A 26,884-nucleotide genomic window follows, 5' to 3' on the forward strand; every position below is an offset into this window, starting at 1 on the left:
TTTTAAAAAATAGGCTCAAAATGACTGGGCTGCCCAAGGCCTGCTTGAGCTTCCTGCGGGCTAACTCCGGGCCAAGTGCCTGCATTACCCTGAGTAAAGTGCTTATTGTATTTATATGACCATGATTCATCCTTACGCAGGTGTTGAGTGTATAGGTAGGATCCATCTTCTCCCTATATGATTGTTTACGTGGCTACCAACATCATACTTATGTTTGAATTATATTCCCTTTCTTCTTTGTGTGGCTCTATGATGTTGGGATATTCACTTCAGTCATCCCTCTGATGATGAAAGAGCGTTTTATCAGCAGAATTGTCCTAGATCACAACAAGCAGAACTACTTGAATGTGTTAAAAGATAGTATCCGAGGATTGAAAATTCCATAGAGTAGAAGCACGTTATGCTTTGTATAAAAGCTGCATGAGGGCTGGTATAAAAGGAAGGCTTCTCAAAGCAATCACTGACCTGATTAAAGCTGTTCAGTTGGTAGTGCACCTCAATGAGTGTGAAAAAGAGTGTCTGACAATTGGAAGTAGACTTAGTCGGTACACCACCCAGCTGCAGATCAAGTAAAGTAGATCACGTGTTTGAGCAACGGTGGACCAGTTGCGCTGAGGCCCGCCGCTTTCAGCTGCTACACAGCGTCAGGCCGCCCCAAATTGCAGCTTATATGAGCTGCACTGAAAAGGCAGCCAAAATACCATTTTATTACCTGCTGCACTCCAGCTGTGCAGCTGGCCCCACCAGCTGCACAAGTTGCGCTCCGACCTGCTTACCCGTTCCAAAGCGTGTCAACAGGTAACATGCAGGTCCACACCCAAAGGATATGGACCTTTGAGAATCAAGCCCAACACAATCCAACCCCTCTCCCCCTGGCCTCGCCCCAATATCAATATTCCTCCCATAATGACGACTCTGACACCCAAATTGGCCACTCATTCCGTCTCAAGCACCTTAATCAGCTTTGAAATGAATTGAAAGGACCCCCTTTCCCTCTTGAAAGGGGTTTCAGGCCTTCACATTGAAGGTTATTCTGATCCAGCTCTTCTATCCATTACCTCAATCCTCACACTACTTCATGTGTTCAACTTTATTTCTTTTTTTCTCAACCTCAATTCTATACATCATTCTCAAATCATAATTCTTTATCCTCCATTGACTAATAATAATAAGTTTCATTTGACCATTATCTCTTTTAATCACCCAATCTCAATCTCAATTCAACACGCTTCTACACATTCAATCTCTATCCAATGTGTAGCCTTTCTTTTTTTAAAGATCAAAGTACCTCTATCTGTTGTCAAGATGCCATCACAATCTCGGAAATCCACTGCCTCACCTTCCAACCAGACATATTCAGTTGGTCCACCTCAACGTTTGCGACAAACCCCTTCCAATCCCGGCATGTTGACACCAAGCCACAATTCTTGAAGTGACATTTGGGAATACAAAAAGTACTTTCCAGCTCTTTCCAGGGTATTGGTCTGGTGCTTGCATGCTTAGATGAAGCTACATACCATTTGAAAGTTACATATCAAGTGAAGAAGCAAACTAAATATGGCCAAGGAGATACTGAGACTTACCCAGAGCTGTTCATCTGCATTCCAAACCTGCAAGTCACCTTGCCAATCCTCGCCAAGGTGTTGCCCAACTAGGCGCTTCACATCGTCCAAATATGATAGTGCAAAGGTTGGCCAGTGTGGGGCATGGAAACGGCCAGCCCAATAGCCAAATGGGTTGTCCTGGTTGTATCAGTTAAAGAGACCATAAATAATTGGGAAATAATGAAGTCAAACATAGGATCTCACTGTGGATCATGGCCAAACAATCAAAGTCACCATGTGGTTAGATTTCTGGTCATGTTCAGATCGCTTGCAATCTTCAGCTTTTCAATTGATTGCAAGACTGCAGAATCTCAAAAAATCTTCCAAATATATACCTTGAGCAAACTTCTTAGAAGTTTGCGGAAGAGAGGGTTGCGTGCTTGTGCTGTAGTTCCCCATGCTGTGGCTGTTGCCCACAGGTGTAACCTTATAGTTAGGTTGTTCTTTTGGGTTGTTATTGTTGTTTGAATGTTTAACTTTGTTGTCGTGCTTGTGCTTTGAGCATGGGATTGTGTTGTTGTTAAGGTTCAAACAACACTTGAGGAAAATGGAATACATATGATTTGATTTCATCAGAGAGCGCATATTTGAGAAAAAGAACTTATGTGACTCACGCATAAAAGGACACTGCATCCTTTGTTGATTTGCTGTGAGTGACCGGGTGCAGTAGTTCCATTCAAGCCGTGACAAACCAGCCCTGTGGATTCAGAGCTACCTTGCTCCTGGCTGGCAGGAGGATTAAGCGGGTGGAAGCTCCTATAAAGAGAGCTACACCAAGAGGCACAAGTGGAGGAGCCAAGAGTATCTAGAACCCAAAATAGTATTGCAAAAGCTAGGCCTAGCTCAACTAAACATCAGATCAAAGAAACTCCAGATGCTACAAAAGACTATCTCAAAAGAAACCCAGAAGAGAGGATGAGAAAGATAGAAAGAAGATCAAACAACTCTGTACATTGAATCTACTATATAGTCTGAGAACACCTGTCACACCTGTGATTGTGAGGTGTAGCCTTACAGTGGGGCATTTGGTTGGTTTAGCATCTTGCTTAAATCCATGGCGCTGTTGTTTTGTGATGCTGAGACTCCATTTGGTAAGTTGATCTGGCTGTTGATGTAATTGATGTTGTCCTCAAATTTCGCATGTAAATTAGATTGTATATAACCACTGCAGCGCTTGCACTGGATGGAATGGTATGGGTAAGTAAGCTTTGTGATATCATGTTGAGTAGCCTGATGCTCACCTTGATGCCAATTGTCAGCCATGAGGAGTATCTTGGTAATACTCCCATTGGCAGTCATAAGTATCATCAACAACATAGCCTATGTAAACATTGATAGTTATGATATCAATACATACGTACATCATCTTGAAAGAATTCATGATGACATACTCGAAGTTCAGGAGACCCTGATCTCAAAGAAGGTTTCCTTGAGCCTAGTTACATTCCAAGAATGTGACTAAGGGATCAGGAACAAGTAACATCGCACTGGTTACAAAAGGACCCTTATGAAAGCATGCATCAATCCCTTGCGTGTTATATCACAAAGAGATATGCACCATGATATATAAGTAGTAGTTTTACACATTTCAAGAAAGAGAATCATCTTATCACCAAACCGCACTTTAAAACATTAGACCGTAAAACTCTATAACCTGTTACAACCAACCCCAGCCGAACACTTTTAAATTAGAAATGCATCTTTGATACCTTTCTTCTTTTCATGTATACCGTGGTTTCTTTTAAAATCCGTTATTGTTTTATCGCTCTGATTCTATAAAGTCTCAATGTTCTAATGATCACATTTGAATCTATAATCTTCCATCGAACATCTTCACAGATCTTATTTTGATAAAGTTACGCTTATCAATTCAAGTAGAAGTAGATCTACCCTGAGACAGGTGTACTAACGTACCCATCTGAAGAAGACCACAAATTATATCACCAAATATAATTGTGAGTACTAGGTTCTTAATCTATTCGCACTCCTTGTGCGAATAATACCAACCTTCACCTTCTAGGCTCGAATTTACTTCAGTAAGATACTGTAACAAAGCCTCAATACCAATTGCAAGCACACATCTATTCAGCTATGATTCTCATAAAGCCACCTGTTTTAGGTCTCAGGCTGACACCAATAAGGTGGCTATCTCAGTTTTTAGGCCTGCAATAAAAGGTTGAGTGAGTTGGTTGGTGTATGCAATTATCAGAGGGACAGATGAGGCCTGTTTGGATGTTGGTTGCTTCCAACAAGATGGGTGGTGGTGTGGGTATCAGCTGATACGGGTTGATAGGTGTCAAACCAGGATAATGGGGTATATGTGTAGGCATTGGGAATGTCAATGTATTGGGGTGATTTGGGTAAAACAATTTGCTGAGCCAAGTCACTGGTGAAGTCACTGGGGAAAACCAAGATGTTATAGTGTGATGAGTCAATGTTGAATGGTTTTCCTCATCACTGCAATTCCAATGCTCAAGCGTGCTCATCTGTTGGGCATGGTCAGAGTGCTCTGGAGATATCTGTCCCGGTAGGTCCGTTAAGGGCTTGGGGCGGAAGATGTTGAACATGTTCATCTTTGTGTTTGGCAAAGTGTAGATGGTGGTTGATGTTGATTTGGACTGTCTCCCAGAGGACCTTGGACAAGTGGGATATTTCCTGAATTTGGATATGCCAATCGGGCATATCCAAATTTAAGTGTGTAGTATGTGCCTGTATGTACAAATGCGGGAACACTAATGACTAGCAAACTATGTAGCAACTATTGTGTTAGGCTAGCAGATTCCATTGATCTTGTGGTGCTCTCTCAGGAGTCAGAGTTAGGGAAGTTTACGCCTGATGAACAAAACTTGACTTGATTGCATTTTCCTTTCATACCAAGGGATCTTTTCAGTATCTTAAATACCAACCTCATAGTCTGTACTTAAAATTCAATGCCTGGGCATAGTTTGTAGAATCTAGATTATTACTGATTTCAATAACTGATTGAAGTTTTGAATTGGAAGGATAAGACTTTGAAAAGACAGCTTATCACTTGATTTGATTACAGTCTAGAGCTTGAGATCTTTGGAAGTATCAAGACATTTATTCCTTTGAAGGTTATTACTTTTGAACAGTTCTGAACATACTTAAAGAGCTTCTCCATTCACATATGTCTATAACTCATTGTACTTAATATTTGCTATGGGTATTTATAGATGTGGAGATCTCCTGTTTTGTTCTTGAACTTTGCAATTTATGTTTCACATCAGGAGGTTGTAATCATATCTAAATGAAAGACTTATGTTCTTTTGCATGCTACAATCCTGAAAACATAAATTGTATTTGACATTGTAGCAGATGATATATGTGACAAATGGGAGAAGACCACAAGTTTGACAGGTAGTGAGTGAAGACGTATAGGTTTTCAAATGATTGATGTTTTCATAACACAAAATCCAACAACTTCAGATTATATTGAGGATTTCTTCTTGAGATCTAATTCATGTGTTTCAATTGAATTGGCTGAAAAATGAATCAATCTGTTTATGAAGTTTTGAAAATCTTCCTTCATTTGTTGGTGATTCAAAAACTACCACGATCTTAGACTCAAAACTCATTCTTGTACGTGATTGACCAAGATCTGATTTAGAATTGAATGAAGCATGTGGAACATTGATACCGTGATGATCTTTTGCTTTACTATCGTGTTGAAGGAAAACAAACACTTCATCTTGCTTTTGTTTGCTGAGGTAAAACCATTGTTGAGATTTACTATACTTCCATGCTTGAAGTGAATTATGTGGATTGGTGGGTTTGATACCCCAGTCTAATCTATCACGTCTTGAAAGAGATGACCATTTACAAAATCCAAGATGATTATCTTGAACAACTCGAAGAGGCCTCCAAACATTTAGTAACATCACATTATTTTGACCTTTCTTCAATAAATTTCCAAGTTCAACTTCCATTGGATTCTCTGAAGTTAAAAATCTTTTTTTGATTTCTTTTTTAGTATATTTTGCTCCTTTGGCTGACATATCTGAATGAATGACTGAAATTGGCTTTTTAGCTTTTTCTGATTCGTAATGTCTAAAAGTAGATGAATAGGCAAGTACTGATTTTGCTCCTGTTCTAAGAAAATGATAAAATTTAAATTCAGTCAGATCCTTTTTTATATAGTTTCCTTTTTTTGATGAATAATTTCAAAAATCCCTTACAAATCTTTCACAAGTTTAACCGAATCATCTGTCAAAGCAGTGTTATGTTCATTAGAGAATTCTTTTAGATTTTCAATTCCTTCAACGTGTCTTTTTGAAACCCAAGTGAATCCATCAGTTTTTAAATCTGGGATTTCATTCATAGTACGAAGATCTTGAAGAGGAACTGTTTCTAGCATAGTGAAATCGACGTCATAGGCATTATTTTTTTTATTTCCTTGAAAAGTCCAAACGTATCCCAAGAAAGATTTAGGACCTTGAATTAAGAAAATTCGACATTAAAATTGATTCAGATTTGGTTTAGTATTGATATCATAGTGATCATTTGGGATTTGAAAAGGAAAAAAGAAATGAACACAAACCTTTTAATTCTCGTTTTGAGATACTCCTACAGTTTGTAAAAGAGCGATAAAAGAGAATGAAAATGATTGACTTCTGCAGCAAAGATGAAAACATTAGAAGATGCTTTGATGAAAAGATAAAGTCGCGGAAGGTTTTACACCAAAAATATTTTGGTGATAGCTTTCATGTCAAGTTGTATTGCTAGACACCACTCTACCCTTGTCATACTGAGACCTCGAATTCTCATGGGGGAATTCTATTCTACAAGCTGCTAGGCATAATGTAAGGTCTAACTAGGTCTAACTTCATGCTAAGATTGTGAAGTGAGACACCTATCCCTATCTTGATATTGAGGAGACAGTACATGATTATTTCCAATCGGTGATCTTGTTTTGAACTCTCCTGAAATCTCCCATAATTCAAGATCTGGGGGTGTACGGCTCTTTGATTTGGCGCTAAAAGAGCTAAAAGTGATGTGTCTCAGATTTGGGTAATGGATTTCTTCTTGTGGGGATAACCCTACCACAGATCGGAGGGAACACTCTACCAAAAGATGGTGATGAGCCCAACTCAAAAGACGAGGAATCCATCCAACTCTACCATGATTGGAGTCTAGGATATTTTCAGAGGTGATATGGTTTAGAAGACTTCAAAATCTTTTAAATGAAGAGACATGTCGGCCTTGACCTTCTTGGATCGGTAATATTGAACGCCAATCCCTTTTGCTAATCATTTGTCACACTAAATACTAATATCAAGGATTCAAGTCCCATCTTCGGGGTCTACATTTCAATTTCCAAATCAATTCACTCCGCCCCATTCCAATACGAAGAATTTAACACCGTCAACGACTCTGAGGTGTTCAGGGAAAGCTACAATCCAATCATTCTACAGCAATAAGACTTGAAGGTTCAAAAGCCACTCGGTGTGAACAACAAGTTCCAATCAGGCGATCCTGTGAGGGGCAAGACTGATACATACTTCCCTTGCACGCCTAACCTGATGACATCACCCACCCCCTCACACCGAGCCGTAAACCAACAATCACAGATATGTGCCCCATGATTGGTCTGTAGATTGGAAAAGTCAAGTACGTCATTTTCGCCAATTACACCAAGGGAGCGGGTCTGGGAGCGTATTGTACATACTAATAACACCAGTTCCTGATAGCTGTGCAGTTCCATAAGGGACTTTAAGCAACAAGATAAAAAAATGCAACAGCCAGTCTTCGGAGTTATTGATGGACACAGGCAAACCATAAAGTATGCTAGATTGGGATGATGTTTCCCACTGAAAGGAAGTAGAACCCTGTAGAACCCTTACCAGCGATAGACTGTGTGCAAATCAGTGGACCCGAGAAAAAATGACGATACTTCAAAACTTGACAAAGTCCCGATGTCTCCAACCAAACAGCCACAGTACCCTGTTTACAAAGCTCTGCAACGCCACGGTCAACAAGAATATTCGGATCGAAGCAATCTTCTCCTACAACGCAGCTCAAAGAGCGATATTGAAAAATGCTTAAATACCCCAAAGCAAAACCGGTGAGAAATCCCATCAGTCTCTCATACAAAGTCGTTTCCTCCTCAATCACTTGTTCATACTTCTGTTAACCTCTTACTTCTTATCCTTGTTTTCATAGCTATGTTTATCTCACCTGTCATCATTGCTGTATGTCAGTTGTTGTTGCGAACTTCAGGCGCGGAAGCTGCAGTAGCGGCACCATTACCAGCAGCTGCAGGCACTGCGGCCGGCGACAAAGGAGCAACACACGTCATCTTAGATTATGGTGACTTCAATGGAAAAACACAAGGTGGAATCGACAGTTGGACTTCGATTCCCTATGTAAGCAAAGTAACGAAACTCACCAAAGGCTTCCTGATGACAATGCTAATTTCGTTTCATTCAGGCGGAACCACCTCTCGGTGCCAGACGTTTCGCGTCTCCTGTTGCTCCTACCAAGAAATATCCAAACTTTGATGCCACTGTTAGTCCAGAGATCCTTCACTTTCTTTTCAAAAAGATCCAATATCTAACTTCTACGCATTACTCTCAATGTCAGAAAATATCACCCGGATGTCTTGCCACTGATCCCCTGGCTGGATCGGATCCATCTTCCTTCAACGCAACCATCTTAGCCGTCTTAAAGACTCTTCCATCAGGCGCACAAACCGCCACCCAAACCAGAGTGGGTCAAGAAGACTGTTTGACATTAGACGTAAGCATCAACCTTTTTGAACATCTGTAGACCTGTTCACTAATCCGGTTGGATCTTAACAGGTGACTAGGCCTTCTGGGATACCTAAGGACCAGAAGTTGCCCGTTATATTTTGGATCTGTGAGTTACTTCAAGCTGTTTTATCACTTGACAAGTGGGCTGATCGTGCCCTCGATCCCTCAGCTCAAACCGCTTCTGGAAGTGTAAACCCAGCAGGTTTGATGGCACGCGGAAAAATGACTGGAAAACCATTCATCTGGGTATCAGCCAACTGGAGATCAAGTGTAAGAAAACTTTTCTCGAGTCCGATGAGAAACATCCTAATTGGTTTTCAAATATCAAGGCTTTCGGGTTTTTGGGCGGCAAAGAAATGGCTGCCGCTGACGCCGGTAATCTTGGTTTGAAAGATCAAAGATTGGCCATGGAATGGGTTCAGGTACAGACTCTCATTAAAACATCAAGAATCTGTAATAAACCTCAGTTCATACAAGAATAAACTCAACTTTTCCTATTTAACAGAAACATATCGCCAACTTTGGAGGCGATCCTAAACGGGTCACTCTATATGGATCCAACTGTGCGTCAATATCTCCTTCGTTGATCAGCATCACTCGAATTCACTCACATTGAAAACATTCTTTTCACTCTCTTGAAAATCGCATCTTAGTGGGAGCCATGGCTGTCTCTCACCAATTGGTGGCTTACGACGGTGACAGCAAAGGATTATTCCAAAGTGCCATCCTTGGAGGAGCTGTTGCTCTGCCCAGTCCTAGTAAGTCATCCATGATCATGTCAATCCTGAAATGTGCTTGGAATTAACCAAACACATCATTTTCAATTAACCATTTATTAGAAATGGTAGCAGGTCAGGCGATCTATGACAAATTTGTCAAAGCAGCTGGGTGCCCAGTTGGAGCAGGATCACTCGCTTGTTTACGTGAAGCCAAGGCTGAAAAATTGGTGTAAGTTTAATCAAATCACTTGTACCAACACAGCTTACTGATATTCCAACACAATGAATTTCTTTTCATAACCAGTGCTGCAGCCAATACTTTCCCTGGAATCTATTCTAGACTTCGATATCCTTTACCATTCCACACTTACGTAGATGGAAAGTTCCTTACTGGATCTATTCAAGATTTAGCAAAAGCAGGAAAAGGTAAACTAATTCAACCTGATTTTTTCCATTTCTGTTACTCGTTTCTGATCTTTTCGTTTTTGTGTTCAGTGGCCAAGGTTCCCATAATCTTAGGATCTTCTGATGATTCTGGAACTGTAGACACGTTAGTTGAAGATGCTCATATCTTTAATGACACTGGTGTTACACCTTGTAAGTCTTTGATTGAATTACCTTTTGAAACTTTAACATGAAAAAGTTGAACGTTTTGGTCCTTTTGCGATGATTTTTCAGGGTTGAAACAACTTCTACCTGGTGCCTCACCACATGAGATCATGGACCTTTTGAAACTTTATCCTTCTGATCCAGCTCAAGGTTCTCCTTTCAATACCGGTTTAAAAAACCAATTGAACCCTGTCTCAAAGCAAATGGCAGCTCTGTTTGGTGATATCACTTTCCAAGTAAGAACAAGTTCAATCTTACCTAGTATAACTCGATTTCAATCCTGACACCTGAATTATGGTTCATCAATTAGGGTCTTCGAAGATTCTTCTCACAATCTGTGCAGGCTTCTGTTCCGGTGTATGGGTTCATTGACCGTGGATTAAAAGACACCCAATACCTTGGTAGGTTTCACAAATCATCAACTCTGAAAGATGTATTGAAGATGGTGTTTATAACTCTCTCTGTAGGTTCATACTCAGGTGTCAACACAGTAAGCGCCTTACGAGCCCCAAGTGCAGGAAGAAGTACAGATATCCAAACTCGTTACTTGAATTTTCTTTACACCAATGATCCTAATCCAAAAGGAACCAAAGTTCAATGGCCAAAATATGGAACTAATGCTCAATTGATGGAATTCTCGGATACTGAGAATGGAAAGATTGTAGCAGATAACTTTAGAAAAGAAGGAATTCAATATTATATTGAAAATATCATGGGTGATAGTACTAAAGGTAAACCTTCGGCTCAAGTTTTACAATAAAACCTTTCTTTTCTGCTTCTTCATTTCATGATTTTCTACTTTGTCACTCTTTTTTTCTGAACTTTGTACTCACCAAAAAGTCATTCATCAGAATTGTATATGTATCTCATATTTTGTGTTTCTTTGACTTTTTTTTGTAAACTTGTATCATTTTGTTACTGAACATTTTGAAATACCCACTCTTTGGCTTTCACCTTTCAAAAGCTGTTGACTACAAACTTGAACACTAGTATTGATCAGTGACAATCTCTCATTGGGTTAACTTGGGTGCAAAACCCGATTGCAGAGAGCTCCGATGACCGGGTCAGTAAGGTGCCCTCTTGGATATCCGGTAAATTCTTGAAAGCATCACAACAACGCCCGAACCAATCTGACCCGATACGACATATCAGAGCCTTTTCATGTCGTATTGGGACACCAATATATGTGAACCCACTCCCGATACGACATGCAATTTTTTTTTCTCAGGTAACTCGGCTCGCATCGCTAAAGCGATACGAGCCGATACAATATGGCGGCAAAAAATAGGTTAACAAAAATTTTTAATTGATAATAGATTTTTTTTTGTATTGTAATACAATCACTTAAATATGATTAGTATTTACAACTTGTGATCTTAATTCTTCTTGTTACTGCCTTGTCTCGTCAAGTATTTTTCAATTAATTCGGCTGCTTCACCAAACTCTTCTGGTGGAGGCACCCCCGCTTTGATCCACTCCCGACAGCCTACAGCCCTTTCCATCGTACTTGAGTTAAGGCCACCACGATCCGGCTGGCAGACATCGGCTGCCGATGAAAACGTCCTTTCAACGGGACATGTCGTACCGGAGCAAGCAAGATAATCTTTTGCAAGTGCTGCAACTAACGGGAACCACTTCTCGTTCTCCTATCACGACCAATCACCCATGCTTAAGTGACTAGAAGAGAGCCAACTAGAATAAAATGAAACACTCACCTGCCACCACTTTAGGATACACCCGTCCTTATAGGGATATTTTGCGCCGAGATACAGCTCTAGTTCATCCGAGAGATTGATTGATTCAGTTGCGTCCGAAGGTCCAAATAGATTGTCGTCATCTGCATCGTTGATAGTTTGATCTGCATTCTGTGACGTTGCTGTCACTGAAGACTGAGTGATTTCAATTTCAGTATTGGATGATACAATTCGTTCTTGAAAGGCTTTGTCCAACATCGCTCGAATTCGAGGGACCTCAAAAGGGTAATATTGCTCGAAAAACTTCAAACGCTTGCTTGGATTCAGAACTGTAGCCATGACAAGAGTGTCACAGCCAAGAGCCTCCTTATGATACACTGCAAGCTTCTTGAGCATCACGCCAATCATCTTGTGTAAGCTTCGATATTGGGTTTCTTCTTCCATCTTCTGTAACACTCGCTCCATTCGACGATACTCAGAAAGGACACGAGCTCCAGTCGGACTGTCTCCCTCCATCATGAGAGTAGATGAGAGAAAGATCTGCAAACATGAAAGATATCATTAAGAGAGAGAACAAATTGTAAGGTAATTGAGGTCGTGACTACTTACTTCGAGAACACCATTGGCAGCCCTTACAGCAGCCCATTCGCTCTGGGTGATAGTCATCTCATCAAACAGATGACTATCTGCACTTCCGAGCATCTGAGTCACGGTCTGCAAAAAATAAAGATATAAATATTGGTCAGAAGAACTAAAAGATTTAGTTTATGATTGAATTCAGTAATTCACATACCTCCTGTGCGTCACAAACCTTTTGGCGAGACTGGACAGCAGCGTTCCAACGGATCCCGTACCCTGCGGTGATTGAACCTTGACCTTCCCTTCGGGCTTTGAAAAGAGCTCGCAGCGCAGCACTTGAACATACCCGACGTGCGAAAAGATCAACCTATAAATGGATAAAATAGTAAATGAGCTTTTTGTGTATAATTGCAAAGATATATATATCACAAGATACGTACTTTGTTGATTCCTTGTACAACTAAATCAGGTTTCCATCGACTGGTCTGAATGCCAGAGTTGGCTTCGAATTCGGGCTCAGAATCGGTGTCGCCATCACAATCCCCGCCGATGTCTTCACCGTCTTCTAGGTGATCGGCCACTTCGGTATTGGTAGGGCCGTCAGGAAAGTTGGCCGAGTCATCAAGTGCCAACGACGGGACTGGAATTTCGCGTCCAGGAGTGGTAGTGGGCTTTGTATGTCCTGGATCTATGTCGATACTCCTCAGACCGGCTTTGACTACAAGCGCAAGCTTGTGTGCGTAGCACCGCACATGGTTGGCCTTCGCATTCCAGTCCACAGGATCATCACTGTCTTTAAAAATACGCGACATTTCGGTCGCCATGGTATTGTTATTAGCTCCAGAATCCGTTGTCTGCGCAAGCATGTGGATAAAGTTAAAAAAATAAGTATTAAGACATAATCACCAGAAAGAAATAAATGAAAAGAGGGAAAGCCACTTATTTTTTTGTGTAGGCCGTGTCGAACAAGGAACCGAGCCAGTGGACGAGCAAGCAGAACTCCATAGTGGTTCCATGTCACTAGTTTGAGGGTGAGGTGTCGGACCTGGTATTTCCAATTGTTATCAACGTATGATACACTGGCTCCGATGAATGCATGACGCCGTCCCTTGGTTGTCCACCCATCGTGCATGAGACAAAACGCACTGCCATTGTCCTGTAGTATATAGATTCCGAAACCAGGAACGATGGAACAGAAAGAGAAGAAACAGTTAAATGAAAAGAACCAACGTACGATGATACAGCTCAACAGGTTTTTTTGTAGTCCCATGTATAAGCGCTGAGCAGCTTGGGCTGCCCAGGTTGCAGAGTAGATTGTCGCGAGTGGGTTTGAAAACCAGATGGCAGCACGAAGAATAGTGTCCTCGAATCTTGCCCAGGGAAGCGCATGACGGAGAACCCAAATGACAAGCATGAGGTTCAGGTTTTTGACTCCAAAAGGCTGCTTGACCACAAAGCAATCTAAGGTGTTGCTGGAGTCCTGTTGAGCCTTCTGTTGCTCAGACCAAGATGGATCGAGCTTGAATCCTTTCTTGATGGCAACATGTCGTTTTGAACAAACTGGTCGGGTTTCGGCTCCATCGCGATGATCATACAAAGTTTGATACGTATTCGGGGGTTTGGCAAAAGATTTGGCACAAAAGCGACACTTATAATATTGTAATACCCCGCTGCCTATCTGATGTACCATTTATGAATGTTAATTTGGTTCAGAAAGAAGAATGATGACAAATTGCCGGACTTACTTCGTCTGGGCATTCAGTTGGTTCGGCGTAATACTTGAGGAGCTCACGTACACGGTTGGTACGCGGCTCAGGTTTGTGTACAGACCAAGTCTCTCCCGTGATCTCGATATCAGAGTCCCGGTCTATGTCTAGGCCTTCAGGAACAACCTCGTTTTTCGATTTCTGGTATTGTACATAAAAAGAAAAATTTAAGTAAAAGCATGAGATTTACGATAACGATAACAAATGATTTCAAACATACACTTTGAACTGCTCTGCGTTTCGTCTGCGTGCTAGACTGCTTGGAAGGTCCTCGTTTACGCTTCTGCGTACTGGGATTGGGAAGAGTCGATCCCAATCCAGATTCATCGACGACAACAGGCTCAGATGGAGAAGGTTGTGATTGGGTGGAGGCTGAATTTGTGGATGCCATTGGATTATTTTGATTGGAGGAATCGATGGTTGAAGCGAAGATGGGGACCGGGTCAATAACTTTGAGATTGTTTAGCCAAAGTAGGATTAGGAGGGAAACGAAGGAACGCTGGAAATTAGAGATGATAAACGAATAGCTGTGAATTTGGCTGTGGTTAACTGAAATCAGATAAATCTGACAAGCCGATGCTGGATCTAATTCTGAGTGATGTCGACTGTGATGATCTTTCCCAAGTGAAAAATGATTGACCTGAAGGACAAACAAAATTGAAAAAGGTAGAATTCTGAATTCATTTTGTGTGTGCATTAACACTGCATTTTACTGCATTGATGCTGCATTTTTCCACATGAATGGTGCATTAATAGTGAAATTAGAGATGATAAACGAATAGCTGTGAATTTGGCTGTGGTTAACTGAAATCAGATAAATCTGACAAGCCGATGCTGGATCTAATTCTGAGTGATGTCGAATGTGATGATATGACAGTTTCATCGGGTGATTGAGCCACCACCTGGGATTCGGAAGCATCGTGAGTCGACTTAAGTCACGATACTGGCGCTGTCGACCGATGGTTGGTGTTGGATGGGGTGATCTGAGATAACGCAGGGAGATTTGTAGACTTGGGTATGGGCTGGCCAAGGATGGGGTCCAGGAGGCGACATCACCTACATAATGTCGGTCCAACCCCTGTATCGTGTTGGCGATACCCGATATGGAAAAAACCCAGGCTCCATATCGGGTTGGCTCAACCCATACGGGCAAAATCCGACATTTGGTGTCGGGTTGGCGACGCGATACCAACACGATACCAACATCCGTCTCGGATTGGTTCGGGCGTTGATCACAATTCACAGACAAGGTCTAGTTTTGCTCGATGAACCAATTTCCATAAAAGGAAAACGATAAGAAGCTATCAAGAAAATAGAACGAGAATGACAACGATTAGAAACTGGACAACAACAACATCGAACCAAAACCAACCTATTCAATTACCTACCTCACCTTCAAAATCAAATCACCAATCAGACCTCTCATTCAAATCAATTTCTAATACTCTTACCAATAAAATCAGATTACTTCTACTCCGCCCAACTAGATTGCTTATTTCAATTATTAGTTTATCTTTATTTATTTACGTTTTCATTGATTCTCATCATTCTGATCTATCATTACCACAAAGGTCAATTCATTCTATTTCTATTCAAACCATTTCCTTTCAGAGATAACTAACTGACTTCCTTGATTTCACAGATGGTCAATCATTCGATCCAGAAATCTACCAGAGTATTGTTATAATCCATATCAACTACCTGGACAAGTAGAAACCCCACAACCACCCCAAACGAAATCGAAATATGAAGCACAATGGATAGTCAAGAATCCACAACCTAGAAGAAGAGGAAGAAATGAAGGAAAACAAGTAGGACAAAACTTTAAAATCAAATCGTTATTATCAGATTTGTTAAATGGAATTGAACATAAATGGTTAAAAGATAAAACTATAATCTTAATTGGAGACTCATTAGATAGAAATGTAGTTCATTTTATTTTCAATGATGTTTTAATGAATTCAAAAGTTTCTAATCATCGATTTTTAACCAACCAAACTGATCCTAAATTTATAGAACCTCAAACTGCTTCTCATAGAATTGGGATTGGAAAACATTTGAATTTAAACTTTGTTATATCTAATTGGTTTTTAATGGGAATCGATATAGAAAGTCCACAAGAATTTTTTCATCCAGATGAAGATGAACCACAAGAATTCGAATCTAGAATTCGAAAATTTTACTTACCTTTATTAGGAACCGAATTAACCAAAACACCTGATTTAGTTTTATTTAATTCTGGATTATGGGATTTAGTTTATAGATCAGAAGCATCAGTATATAATTCAAAACATAATTCAACTTTATCTAAACCTAGAATAGGAGAAAGATTAACAAACCAAGAGTTATTAGAACATGAAGAAAGGTTTATGAAATTTATTAGAGTTTTACAATCGATCTTTCCGAATAAAAAAACGAAATTGGTTTATAGAACGATGCCATATTCATCCAAAAATGCGAATTCCAATGCGATGAGTACAAAACGAATCATTCAATTTGATACATTTCATTTAAAACTTATTCATAAACTTAATTCTGTCTCTGGTTCTAAACAAATCGGGGTTCTGGATTGGAGCTCGGTAACTCATGAACTTCTATTCGAATTGAAAGATTTGGTTCATTTTAATCCGGGTAAAGCTCAATGGTGTAAGTTCTCTTTCTTTTGAATTTTTCTGTTTGTTGAAATTGATTTTGAATTTTGATTGGGGCGTATGATCATCAGTTTTTGCTGAACTTTTACTTCACCAACTTAGAAGAATCGTTCTAGGTGATAATCATCAAACAGAATGGCCAGATTGTCAAGAATATATGACTTTGCTTCAAACTTCTTCTCCTTCTTCTTCTAACTAACCATACTCTTCTTTTTCTACTCTCACATATATTGATTTTTCTCTTTGAATGATAGATTTTTTTTTGGTTATTTCTGTTTTTTGAACACCGCACTGATTTTCTCTTCCCTTATTCTTTGTCTGTTTGGTTATCTATTCTCTTGCTTCTCTTCGACTTTTTTCATTTTGTTTGGACTGTTGATTTTGTTTAACCTGCATGGTAGGTATGTATAGCGCAATTTCGTTTCTCTCGTTGGATGTTCTTTTGCTTCATGTTTTGATCTTTGTTGATAGAGACATATAGATATAGATTATTTTTTGTTCAAATGGATCTGTGATTTTGAAAAGATTGGTCTGCATTTTTGTTTTTGTTTTTCTTAATGTTTAAGCTCTCCATAGACATTTGTTTTTCTGTGTCATGTCTTCTGCTGAAGTTCTCTTCTAGTGAACTTTGCTGGTATCTTATTCGACCCTGTTTATGAGTGTATACTGATAAAGAAGGATTGCTTCTTGTAGTGGTATGTTTGATTCTTTGAAGTTTAGGTTGTGTTTTCTGTAAAGGTACTGTGGAAAGGTGGCAGGTGGGATATGTATAAGGAAACATGTTCAGTGGCATTCTTGAGGGCCTGATTGGTGAATGACTAAATGTATCTTGGGGCAGAAGTTTTACAAATCCCAAATGCAAGAGTAATTCTGCTCAATCTTTGAGAGTTTTTGGCAATTATAGGCAAACTACCACATGAACCTAAAGAATTCCTCTCTTGGGATCATCTTTGACTGGTCCCAATGGCTCTGCAAGACTGAGACTGACAGAATTTTTATGTGCAAGATTGCAAAATTCTTGACATTCCTTGAAAATATCCAGAGGATTCAAGCATCCCCAATCATTGTCATGGGTTATTGCAAGCCCTTGGGACACTACAAGACTCAAAGACATGTCAATTTCTGTCTTGCATGATTTGTAAATGAGACAGAGTCTAGTACTACTCTATGGATATCCTTCTTGACCAATGAATACCGGGACCAGAGGAACACCTGGTTAGTTGGTAATAAGAGCTTTCACACCTTTGAATGTAGTTTTAATTCCAACAGATTCAAAACTTTGATTTATGTCTAATGATCGAGGGTGGTTCATCTCTCAACAAGCGTCTGAAAATTTCAACTTGAATTTGTGATTTAGGAAATGAAACTGTTGTTGTAAATTCATCTAGCTCTGGTATGTATAATTGATGTTACCTAAAGTCAGCTGAAGACCTTCCAACATCTTGTGGTGGGGTAGGGGAAAGCAACCACCTAGATGGAGCATAGCATTCTCTATAAACACTCCTCCTTCTCAAGAGATGTATTTAATGAGCAGCAGGGACATCATCTTGGTGCCTAAGAGTGTAGTCCCAAGCAATGGCCATCTGGTATAGACAGATTCTGCTGCATCTTTGACAATGCTTAACCTTTGATTCACTACTGCATAGCTACCTCCCAACACCTTGCACATACTGTATAAATTTTCCTTTTGTGCTATGTATTTTATTTTTCTTGTGCTTGGTTTCTACTTCTTACAATTACATTCCTCAGAGCTGGGACTAGCTCATATGTGTCTGAAGCTAGCCCAATTTTGTGCCTTGCAACAGTTTATCAGCTTAAAACTTTTCTAGTACAGTATGTTTTTATGCCCTTAGAAGTTACACTGTGGAGCCAATCTTGACACATCATTATGTGAGACTGTTGATCAGAGTCACAGATTGCACATTCATCCAGATTCCACACTGAGTGTGGCTGTATGTGCACTGTGAAAGTTCTCACCAACCCCTAATCTGTAGGCAATATAGAACACTTCAGGCAAAACCCACCAATGTGGCTGTAAAAAAGTAGACCAAGAGTAATGAGATGATGACTCACATCTTGAAATGTAACAGATATTTTTCCCCAGTGTGAAGAAACCTTTCAGAAGTCTTGAAGGGCTGTGGTAGCAGAGAGGCACTCTCATTGTGAGAGTGAAAGCATGTACAGCCTTACATTTGGGGATGACATATTGTTTTTTAAACAATCTTGCCCTTGTCCACATACGTCACTCCAATCACAATGTGTCTGCACATATACAAGCAAGCTGCAACACATCCCCCCATCATTTGCCCTTCTGCCTCAATTTTTAATCTTTCTAACCATCCACTTCAACATATCCATGTATCATCATCCCAAACTTGAAATGCTAGTCTGATAGTTCAGCTATCCGCCTGGAGCCATTGGTACAAGCACAAATAAGTAGCACAGGGAAATTCTTTTAAACAAAAAATAAGTGTGAGCCCCACAGGCTGGTGATGGTAGTTTGTGAATCATCCCATCTTGGTTAATTTTTTGTGTTCATCATTCATTTGGAAGGGATCCATGGAAATTGTTGCACTTGCTGGTATTGATTTGGGAGCTTGTAACCTTGTGTAAGAGCTTGATCAGAATAAATGTTCAACATATCAATTAGAATAACATACTGATCTGATCAAAACATTTTTTTGTTTGACTTTCATATTTAGACATCACTCTCATCATTCTGGTATGCCTAGGACCTTCAATATGGTTGCTATCATCAGATATGATGATCTAGTAGTAGCCCGTGATGATTTCTCAGTTGATAGGATACAAGTGAAAATACTGATTCAAGATTGTTTGGATCGTGCCTGAGTTTTTGATTTGGTTTGTTTTTTATAGATTGTACCTCTTGGTCCTTTGGTTTATAAATTATCACAGTTCAAAAGGTCATCTCACCAGTTATAAAACACAATGGTTGAAGAATTGTTTTGGAGATCATGTTTGTGAGCCTGATTATCTTTTCATCATTGAATTTCTGTCTCATCTCACATTGAGGTCATTCGACTGTTTTGTGTTTTGATTATATAGGAGGAACAAAGATGCTTACAAAACATCAATATTATCTCCCTCCTTTAGGTCAATGTGGTAATGCTAGCACAGTAATTTTGACCATTCACAACAAATTGAGTGTTATGAAAACTTAGGGATGGCCCTGAAAACTGAGGGATGACCCTAGTACATATCGGGTTTGAACATATCGGATATATCGAAGTCTACTGTACAACATTATTGTGGAATCCAAAGCTTATCTTTCATACTCATCCTGCGTTTTCTCTGATATCTTATTCGCCACAATTGTCCCCTATTTTCCCTCGCGGCCAAGCACTCGGGACAGCTCGCAAGGGGCGAGCGTGCGACATTGTTAAGCTTAGTGCTGTGGGATAGACGGATACTTAAATGACGAATTTTTACTCCAGTTGATGCGTCGCAGGGTGGGAAGGTACTCCACTCTCATGAGTCATGAGAGCTAAACTCATCAAAGTCCCACGCCCCGTCTTTGATGAGTTTACATGAGAGCGGCGCTCGCAACTTCCGCAACCCTTCGAACGCTCTCAAATATTTGATCTTCAGCTCTCCAGTTTCCCCCTCCTTGTAACAACACCCAAATCGCACCGCAACATATTTCAGTTTCGGTGCGATTTCGGTGCGATTTAGATGTTTAAACGAAACGAAATGTGATTGCGGTCCTCCCGCACCGAAATAAGATGAGCAAAATCGTGATTTCGGTTCAACCGAACCGAAACCAGATTTGATGAACCGCAACTCGCAACGAACCGAAATATGCTGCGGTTGGTTGCGAGTTTGTTAAAGGTGAAGGCAAGGTGTTTCCCAGTCCACTACATGTGAAAAGAGAAGTGAGAGGAGGTTTTCACCTATCAGTAGTTCTCTTCCTTTTCGAACTGTTGTGCATTCTTTTCCTCATCTGAACTTTTTATTGACATCGTCCAAAAGTTGTTTCCTCACGTCCAGTTCCTTTTGTCCGTCTTGAACAGGTTCAAGTGTTCTCTTAAACCCACTCTCACAACTTTTCTTGAGCTTGCTCCAACTTTGAGCGTCTATAAAGTTTCACATTTCGCTGATGAGGTGTGTAATCAACATTTTTGGGTGACAGCATCATTTTTATAGCGTCATCATACCCTGTAAAGGGAAGAACGATCAGACAAGCTATCGTGCATGATCAGAAAAGCTATTGTTCGCTGCTGATAGTTATTGTCACGTCTCTTCCCTTACATTGTCCATCATTACCAGAAGATTACAGTCAAAGTGGCTCAAGAAGACTTGACTCTCACATGTTTTCTAGTTGTAGTTCTTTCAACAAATGTGATTTCTTCATTTTCTTTCTTCGTTCAGCTCAAAAAACTTGAATCACCTGATCTATTGAATATAGTATACTTCTTTGATTATCTCAAAGCTAAAACTTCAACTCCTAATATATGTGTCTCCTCCTCTCCAATCTTTGTATCCTATTTGTACCTGCAAAAACCGAAATAAATTGCGGTTTCGGTTCGATTTCGTTTCGAATTGCGGTTTATCTAACGCACCGAAACCCTTTGGGGACTTCAAGCGTTTCGGTTCAAACTGCGATTTCGCTTGATTGCGTTTCGGTACCTTCGCAACGAAATAAAATAACCCGATATTTCGGTGCGTTTCGTTTCGATTTGGGTGTTGCTTGTAAACCCAAGTGTGATCACATCGAGAATCAGCCTCTGGCTCAAATAATGGTTCATCTTTCCCTCACTTTCGTGTTCGCTCTTATGGCAGGTGTGTAGATCACTTTTTTACACTGATCGCAAGCTCATCTTTTATAATCTCGATTCTCAACTCAAACTTTTTGATCCCAATCTTCGTTCTTTCCTAGCTTTCACCGTCGCGGTGCCAACCTCTATGTAGGTCATATAACGTGCAATTTTTCGTTTCAATTGAGAAATGTTCAAACTTTTTTTGAAACAATTTGGTAGTAAGGATTCCGCGGCCTATGAATTAAACCGGCGAAGTTCTACCCCACACCTCGAGTGAGTCCTCTTTCTTCTCTCAGTCGAGATCTACGGGGTGCAATCACTCATACTTCTCCTACAATTAGAATTCCGGATCAGCATAGTAAACTATCCAGGCGCCTGTATGTATCGTCATGATTGTATCAAAAGTGGTCAGACTCATGGGATCAAGTCAGCTCATATGTTATCCAAATTGATCTTGCTTCATCACCCAGCTCAGAAGACAACGACATTGGGTTCATGCACGGTGGTAACAGCCTCTTTCAAAACCTCAGACCAGGCGGCCCACCCGGACCAACCGACCCTAATGGTTTCCCGGGCCCAAATAGGAGGAGGAGAAAGAAAAAAAAGAAAAAACCACATTCACATCGGAGATTCAGTCCTCCGACTTAATTTTGGTCGCAACTGTGCAGGTTGCTCTTTCAGGTTGGCTCTGGGTCCAGTCAGTGGATATCTTTGTTTAAAGCTCATAGAAGGGTGAAGTCCTGATCCAAACCGAATTAACTTTAATTATCTAAGAACAATCAACACATCATCATACCATGGTTGCAAGTTGAATCTTTCCTATTGAGTGACCATTTTTGTCCAAGACTGCATTGTCCATCATTCAAATTACACACTCTCTTCTGCTCCTGTAAGCCTTCTGTTTATATATGTACATCTTTTAACAAAGTATGAGCATGAACTTTCTCAATCGAGTCAATAGAAAATTTCAAAGTACTGCCATTCTTACACCACGGGGGGATCCTGGGTCGCGCAATGATCCGGATTGGTCTCTTAGTGGTCGGGTCAAAACTACGCCTGAAGACAGCCATCGGGTGACCCCCCGGTGGCCTCGTGCCCGACATGACAGGGTCCTTGCGGGGCGCATCATTCAGCCAATGGGCCGTCTGAAATTCGGCCTGGAGCTGGCTGCTGGCCGCCTGCAGGCTTCAAGCCTCCTTCCGACCGGAGTCAGCCGGCGCGAGGACCACGTTCGATTCATCCTCACCCAGACTCCTCATCCCTTCTTGTTTATGACGACTCGTAGAGTGTATCGCATGTTTCTTTGTTTTTTTTGCTTTTGTCTGGCAGGTCTTTGTGGCGCTAGATCAATACAATCCCCCTCCTCTCAACGCTTCCTTTGCGAACAAACAAAGGACGCCTGAAGGGCTTTGACGATGGTCTTGGCAGGCCACATACAAATGTGGTCCAAAAGCTCGCAGGCAGCTCGAGACCGCGATCCTCAAAGCCGGTTCATGTGCTACCAATTAATGAACCCAAGCCGGTTGATCGCCATCAAGTTAAGCGACTGCTTTAAACCGGCCCATGGAACGCGAGGTTGAAATTGAACTTGAATTTATTTTTGTATTTGATTTGAAGCGAACGACTTTGTTCTTCATCTGTTGTCAAGCAATCGTTTCCAGGGTATTCAATTCAAACCCTGCTTTTAGAAAGCAGGGTTTTGAAAAGCGTTTCAGAAAGCAGGTTTTGAAGGAAAAGCAGGGTTTGGAGGCAATTCAATTTCTAAAATAGTGTTGAGTAAGATATCCATTAAGAATAATATGACCAATCCAGGCAGAATGATGGACTATGTAAACCGCTCTGAAAGTCTGACTGAATGTCTTGGCTGCTGAAACCAGGATCGAATCAGGTCATTCAGCCGCCGGAATGGCTCAGCTGCTTTTGGACCCTTGTTTCCCTGCTTTTTCTGAATGTGAGTGGTTATAATGGATTGGTCCCACCAAACGTTTGCAGCCCAACTCCCCTCCACTGTCAATCTCTTACCTCACTCCACTCAATCACTACCAGAGCAGCTCATGTCCAATCAGCCATTTCCTCGCCACCTGTGAATCCTTTGACTTCAAAATCTTTCCTTTAGTACTTCAGTACGCATAGGAATCCTTTTGGTTATCAAACTCTTGTGATTTTTCCTTTAGTACTTCAGTACGCTTAGGAAATATCTTGAGTGGGTGGATAATCTCAAAATCTTTCCTTTAGTACTTCAGTACGCTTAGGAAACCTTTTGGTCATCAAACTCTTGTGATTTTTCCTTTAGTACTTCAGTACGCTTAGGAAATATCTTGAGTGGGTGGATAATCTCAAAATCTTTCCTTTAGTACTGAAGTACTAAAGGAAACCTTTTGATTGGTGGAACATCTCGTGATCTTTCCTTTAGCACTTGAGTGCGCTTAGGAAAGCTCTCGGGTGGGGTGGATCTTTTTCTTTAGTCCTTTGGTACGTTTGTGAAACGTACCGGCTGGTGGAGCGACTTCTGACCTCTCCTCAGTTTTTAAGTACACTCAGGAAGGCTGAAGAGCGGTAGAGTTCGGATGTTCTCCTTGATGAAGCGTGCAAGAGCGAAAGAGCCTGCATCTGTTGGACTTTTCTGAGTTACATTTTCAGATCGATTGAATCCAAGACTTGTTGTCATGTTTAAAAGTAGTCCTTACCGGTAACTTATGTGAGGTTAATGAGCCGTTCAGGCAGCATGAACCCCAGACGTGTGACAAGGTTATGGTGAGCGCCCCGAAGCAAACTGGAACAGCCAGATCCGAAACAAAGATCATTTGCTTGAGCCATATCCATTTCTTCAAAAAGGCTTGATTGAATCCTAGTATTACCACGTGACTCTAGTACTCAATGAAACGTGAGTTTTTCACCACCGTTTGTTTGAGGGTAATAGGGGTTGGGCGAAAAATCGACCAACAGGTTTCCAAACCCTGTTCAATCGCCGTTCAAATTTTTGGGAACGTTTGCGAGATGGCTCGAAATCGATATCAAAGCCACACAAAAGCAACAACAATTTTTATCCAACTTTTTGCTTTGCAAAATTGTTGACCGGTATGCTTGGTTGCGTGATCACGCCCATGCTTTAACCGTTCAAAAGCTCTTACAGGTAAAGTAATTTGCCACGCCTCAAGCCTCGCAAACACCCTTTTTGCACCTTTTACAGAGCTGTGAAAGGTGCAAAAGGGCATGGCTAGGCGCGCCAACAGCATAGCCAGTGCAGTCAAGCCAGACTCAACACATCCGTTATACAAAGTGATGGTTTCTGGGAGTTGAAAGAGCTGGTGCAACTGGGTAATCTCGGTTGGCCAGAAACGAGTCGTCAAATAACACACGCCCGGCGCCCAAAGCTGCACGTCGATTTTTTCATGACCAACATGTGATATTCGACGCCGCAATGCTTCGTCTTCTTCCTGACGCCTGAGCCAAAACTGAGTCACCACACATGTTGTGAGCCAGTACGAAGTCACTGGTAGCCAAATCAGGCGGGAGTTTGATGAGTGCTCGTCAGGAGCTGGACGAGAAGGATCGGACCCACCCGAGAGCTCAATTCGGGGATGCAGGTTCTGTGAAACCTGCGTCCAGTGGTTTTCCGCCATCTTCAACTGTTTTCGCGTAATTTCTCAATGGCGCAAAACCTGTTGGTCGGTTTTTCGCCCAACCCCTAATGAGTCAGAGCGGATAGCTTGGAACCAAGATGTATGACCCTGTTACACCTACCAAGGCCCAAAAAAATGTTTGAATCTATCACTCAGATCTCAAACAAAGACTGAAAGATGAAGAAGTTCATGACGGAAATCAGTTTGAGTCTATGAGTTTGAGTGAGTTTGATCGGAAAATTGGAACCCTTGAACCATTGGCTCAAGAGACCAAAGATCTGCATGAACCAAATATAAAGAACGGGACCATGTTGATCTCTCACAAATCCCACCACCCACCATAGATTAATTTTTTGATCACTAAATTCCTTTGGAAAACATTTTCAAATCATCTCCACAACTCAATTGATCAAATCTGACTCGCAGTCACACCGCACCAAAACCTCAACCTCAACCCTCCTAGATGACGCAAGGAAACATTCCACCCAACCCATGTTAATTCAGAAGTTCTTTCATTAAGAGACTTTTTCCACCAAGTGATATTGTCCTTACCTAGAAACTCACTCATTCTGTTGTTGTTTTTAGACTTTGAATCCCTCTCCACCGATCCCTCCAACCCCATTTGGAAATGTTTGGTTTGTGACTGGGTGATGAAAGGTTTTGTCCGGCACTCGCAATCCCAAATGCATCTGGACAAGGTGGCCCTTTTCAATGCTCACATTGCCGCAGAAAATTTGATTCTTCCTGGCCTCAATACCAGAGACCCTCCCATGCCGGCCACTCCAACGGATGATCACATAAGACTCTTTGACGATGATTCTCCAAACATCCCAGACCGGCCACCTTCACCATTGTCCTCCGTCCGTGCCCTTCAAATTGCGGACCTCAATCAACACAGTGAATCCGAAGACTCTGACCTAGAAATGGACATACACAAGATTGCTGAAGCGATTGCAGCCATGGAGCATGATAGTGATGCTGAAGAGGACGAACTGTTGGATGACACTGCTCTGGAGGCTCACGTGTCTGCCGTGCCGGATTCTTCAGAATGGTATCCATTCAAAAGGAAAGAGGTAAGCGGACAGGCGTTTGAAAGCGAGTGTTTTGGCTGAATTGACTCATTACTCAATACCCCATTGAAGCACCTTGTGGCATTGTTGATCATTGGTTCCACTCGGAGTATTTTATCTCAATCTCAATACCACAGGATCCGATCTATCTTGCGTATATGTGATGTCGATCTGCCAGAATGGGGGGCATTACGATCTCTAAGCAAACAAATGAAGAAAAATTTTGGCCTCAATGTCTTGGATCGCACGAGTCCACATGGCCACCCGCTCTTTGGCTTAAAAGTAGAAACTATCATTAGTAATGTCAGTTTAATGCCTTTTGAAAATCATATCCGAGGATTCTTGAACTCACCCCTCAGAAATCCTTATCCCAGGAGCTTGCAAATCCCTTAGTCAGCCCGCACTTGGAATACCTTCCCGAGCTACCCACTAACAAGCCGGTGAACCGATTTGCGCAGTCGGCAAAATGGCGTGAACATTTCAGCAAGGATCTACGTGTTCCGATGGTGGCCCATCGTGGCAAGCACTACTTCATATATGAACCCGTCCAAACAATCTCACAGCACCTGGTGGTCCCAGTATTTTTTTATCAGGAAGAGGGCATCGCCAAAGCAAAATGCCTGCCCGCGACTCTTCAGCACCACCCGTCTGGACTTCGCATTGTCATTCCGGCAGAACCGCCCTTTGACTCACAAAGATTTCACACGATCAAAATCAAAGACCTTTGGAAAACAGCAGGTGAAATATATTTGGACAATGGTCAGAGCCTTGTCCATGACAACAGTATATATATATATCGTGAGTTGTTCCCGTATCCTCTGCACTCAAGAGAACTATGATAAATTAACATTAATCAAATACAGAGGAATCCCTGGATGGCTTTCACCGTTTTCCAGTTGTTAATCCATGGCGAACACGAGCAAATGGACGTCTCATCAAACATATTCCAATAATCCTGTACTCCGACGATACCTCTGGCAATGTTTCCAAAAAGTGGAACAAGCACATGAGTGTATTTTTT

At 41.2% G+C, this 26,884-nt stretch overlaps 4 protein-coding genes across 4 annotated transcripts; 2 read left to right on the forward strand and 2 right to left on the reverse strand.

Annotated features, from left to right (window-relative positions):
- Positions 1-1,135: 1,135 nt before the first annotated feature.
- On the reverse strand, positions 1,136-2,985 carry MELLADRAFT_65052 (uncharacterized protein; the record flags this gene model as incomplete). Its single annotated transcript, XM_007412602.1, has 7 exons — positions 1,136-1,159; positions 1,584-1,742; positions 1,839-1,885; positions 1,940-2,141; positions 2,219-2,372; positions 2,620-2,783; positions 2,962-2,985. The coding sequence occupies 7 exons, from the start codon at positions 2,983-2,985 to the stop codon at positions 1,136-1,138; spliced, it is 774 nt and encodes a 257-aa protein (XP_007412664.1).
- A 2,107-nt stretch (positions 2,986-5,092) lies between these two features.
- On the reverse strand, positions 5,093-5,979 carry MELLADRAFT_65053 (uncharacterized protein; the record flags this gene model as incomplete). The annotated part of the gene is made up of 2 exons (XM_007412601.1): positions 5,093-5,714; positions 5,801-5,979. 2 exons carry the CDS (start codon positions 5,977-5,979, stop codon positions 5,093-5,095), a joined length of 801 nt encoding a protein of 266 aa, XP_007412663.1.
- Positions 5,980-7,659: 1,680 nt separating this feature from the next.
- MELLADRAFT_89562 (uncharacterized protein) lies at positions 7,660-10,462 on the forward strand (the record flags this gene model as incomplete). The annotated part of the gene is made up of 14 exons (XM_007412456.1): positions 7,660-7,686; positions 7,823-7,987; positions 8,052-8,129; positions 8,205-8,360; positions 8,423-8,480; positions 8,544-8,644; positions 8,704-8,796; positions 8,880-8,937; positions 9,028-9,132; positions 9,214-9,322; positions 9,398-9,519; positions 9,589-9,690; positions 9,772-9,938; positions 10,013-10,462. 14 exons carry the CDS (start codon positions 7,660-7,662, stop codon positions 10,460-10,462), a joined length of 1,791 nt encoding a protein of 596 aa, XP_007412518.1.
- A 4,602-nt stretch (positions 10,463-15,064) lies between these two features.
- On the forward strand, positions 15,065-16,591 carry MELLADRAFT_117134 (uncharacterized protein; the record flags this gene model as incomplete). The annotated part of the gene is made up of 3 exons (XM_007412457.1): positions 15,065-15,312; positions 15,384-16,387; positions 16,464-16,591. The coding sequence occupies 3 exons, from the start codon at positions 15,065-15,067 to the stop codon at positions 16,589-16,591; spliced, it is 1,380 nt and encodes a 459-aa protein (XP_007412519.1).
- Positions 16,592-26,884: the final 10,293 nt, after the last annotated feature.

Source organism: Melampsora larici-populina (assembly GCF_000204055.1).
Source record: "Melampsora larici-populina 98AG31 unplaced genomic scaffold MELLAscaffold_31, whole genome shotgun sequence".
Classification (NCBI taxonomy): Eukaryota; Fungi; Basidiomycota; class Pucciniomycetes; order Pucciniales; family Melampsoraceae; genus Melampsora; species Melampsora laricis-populina.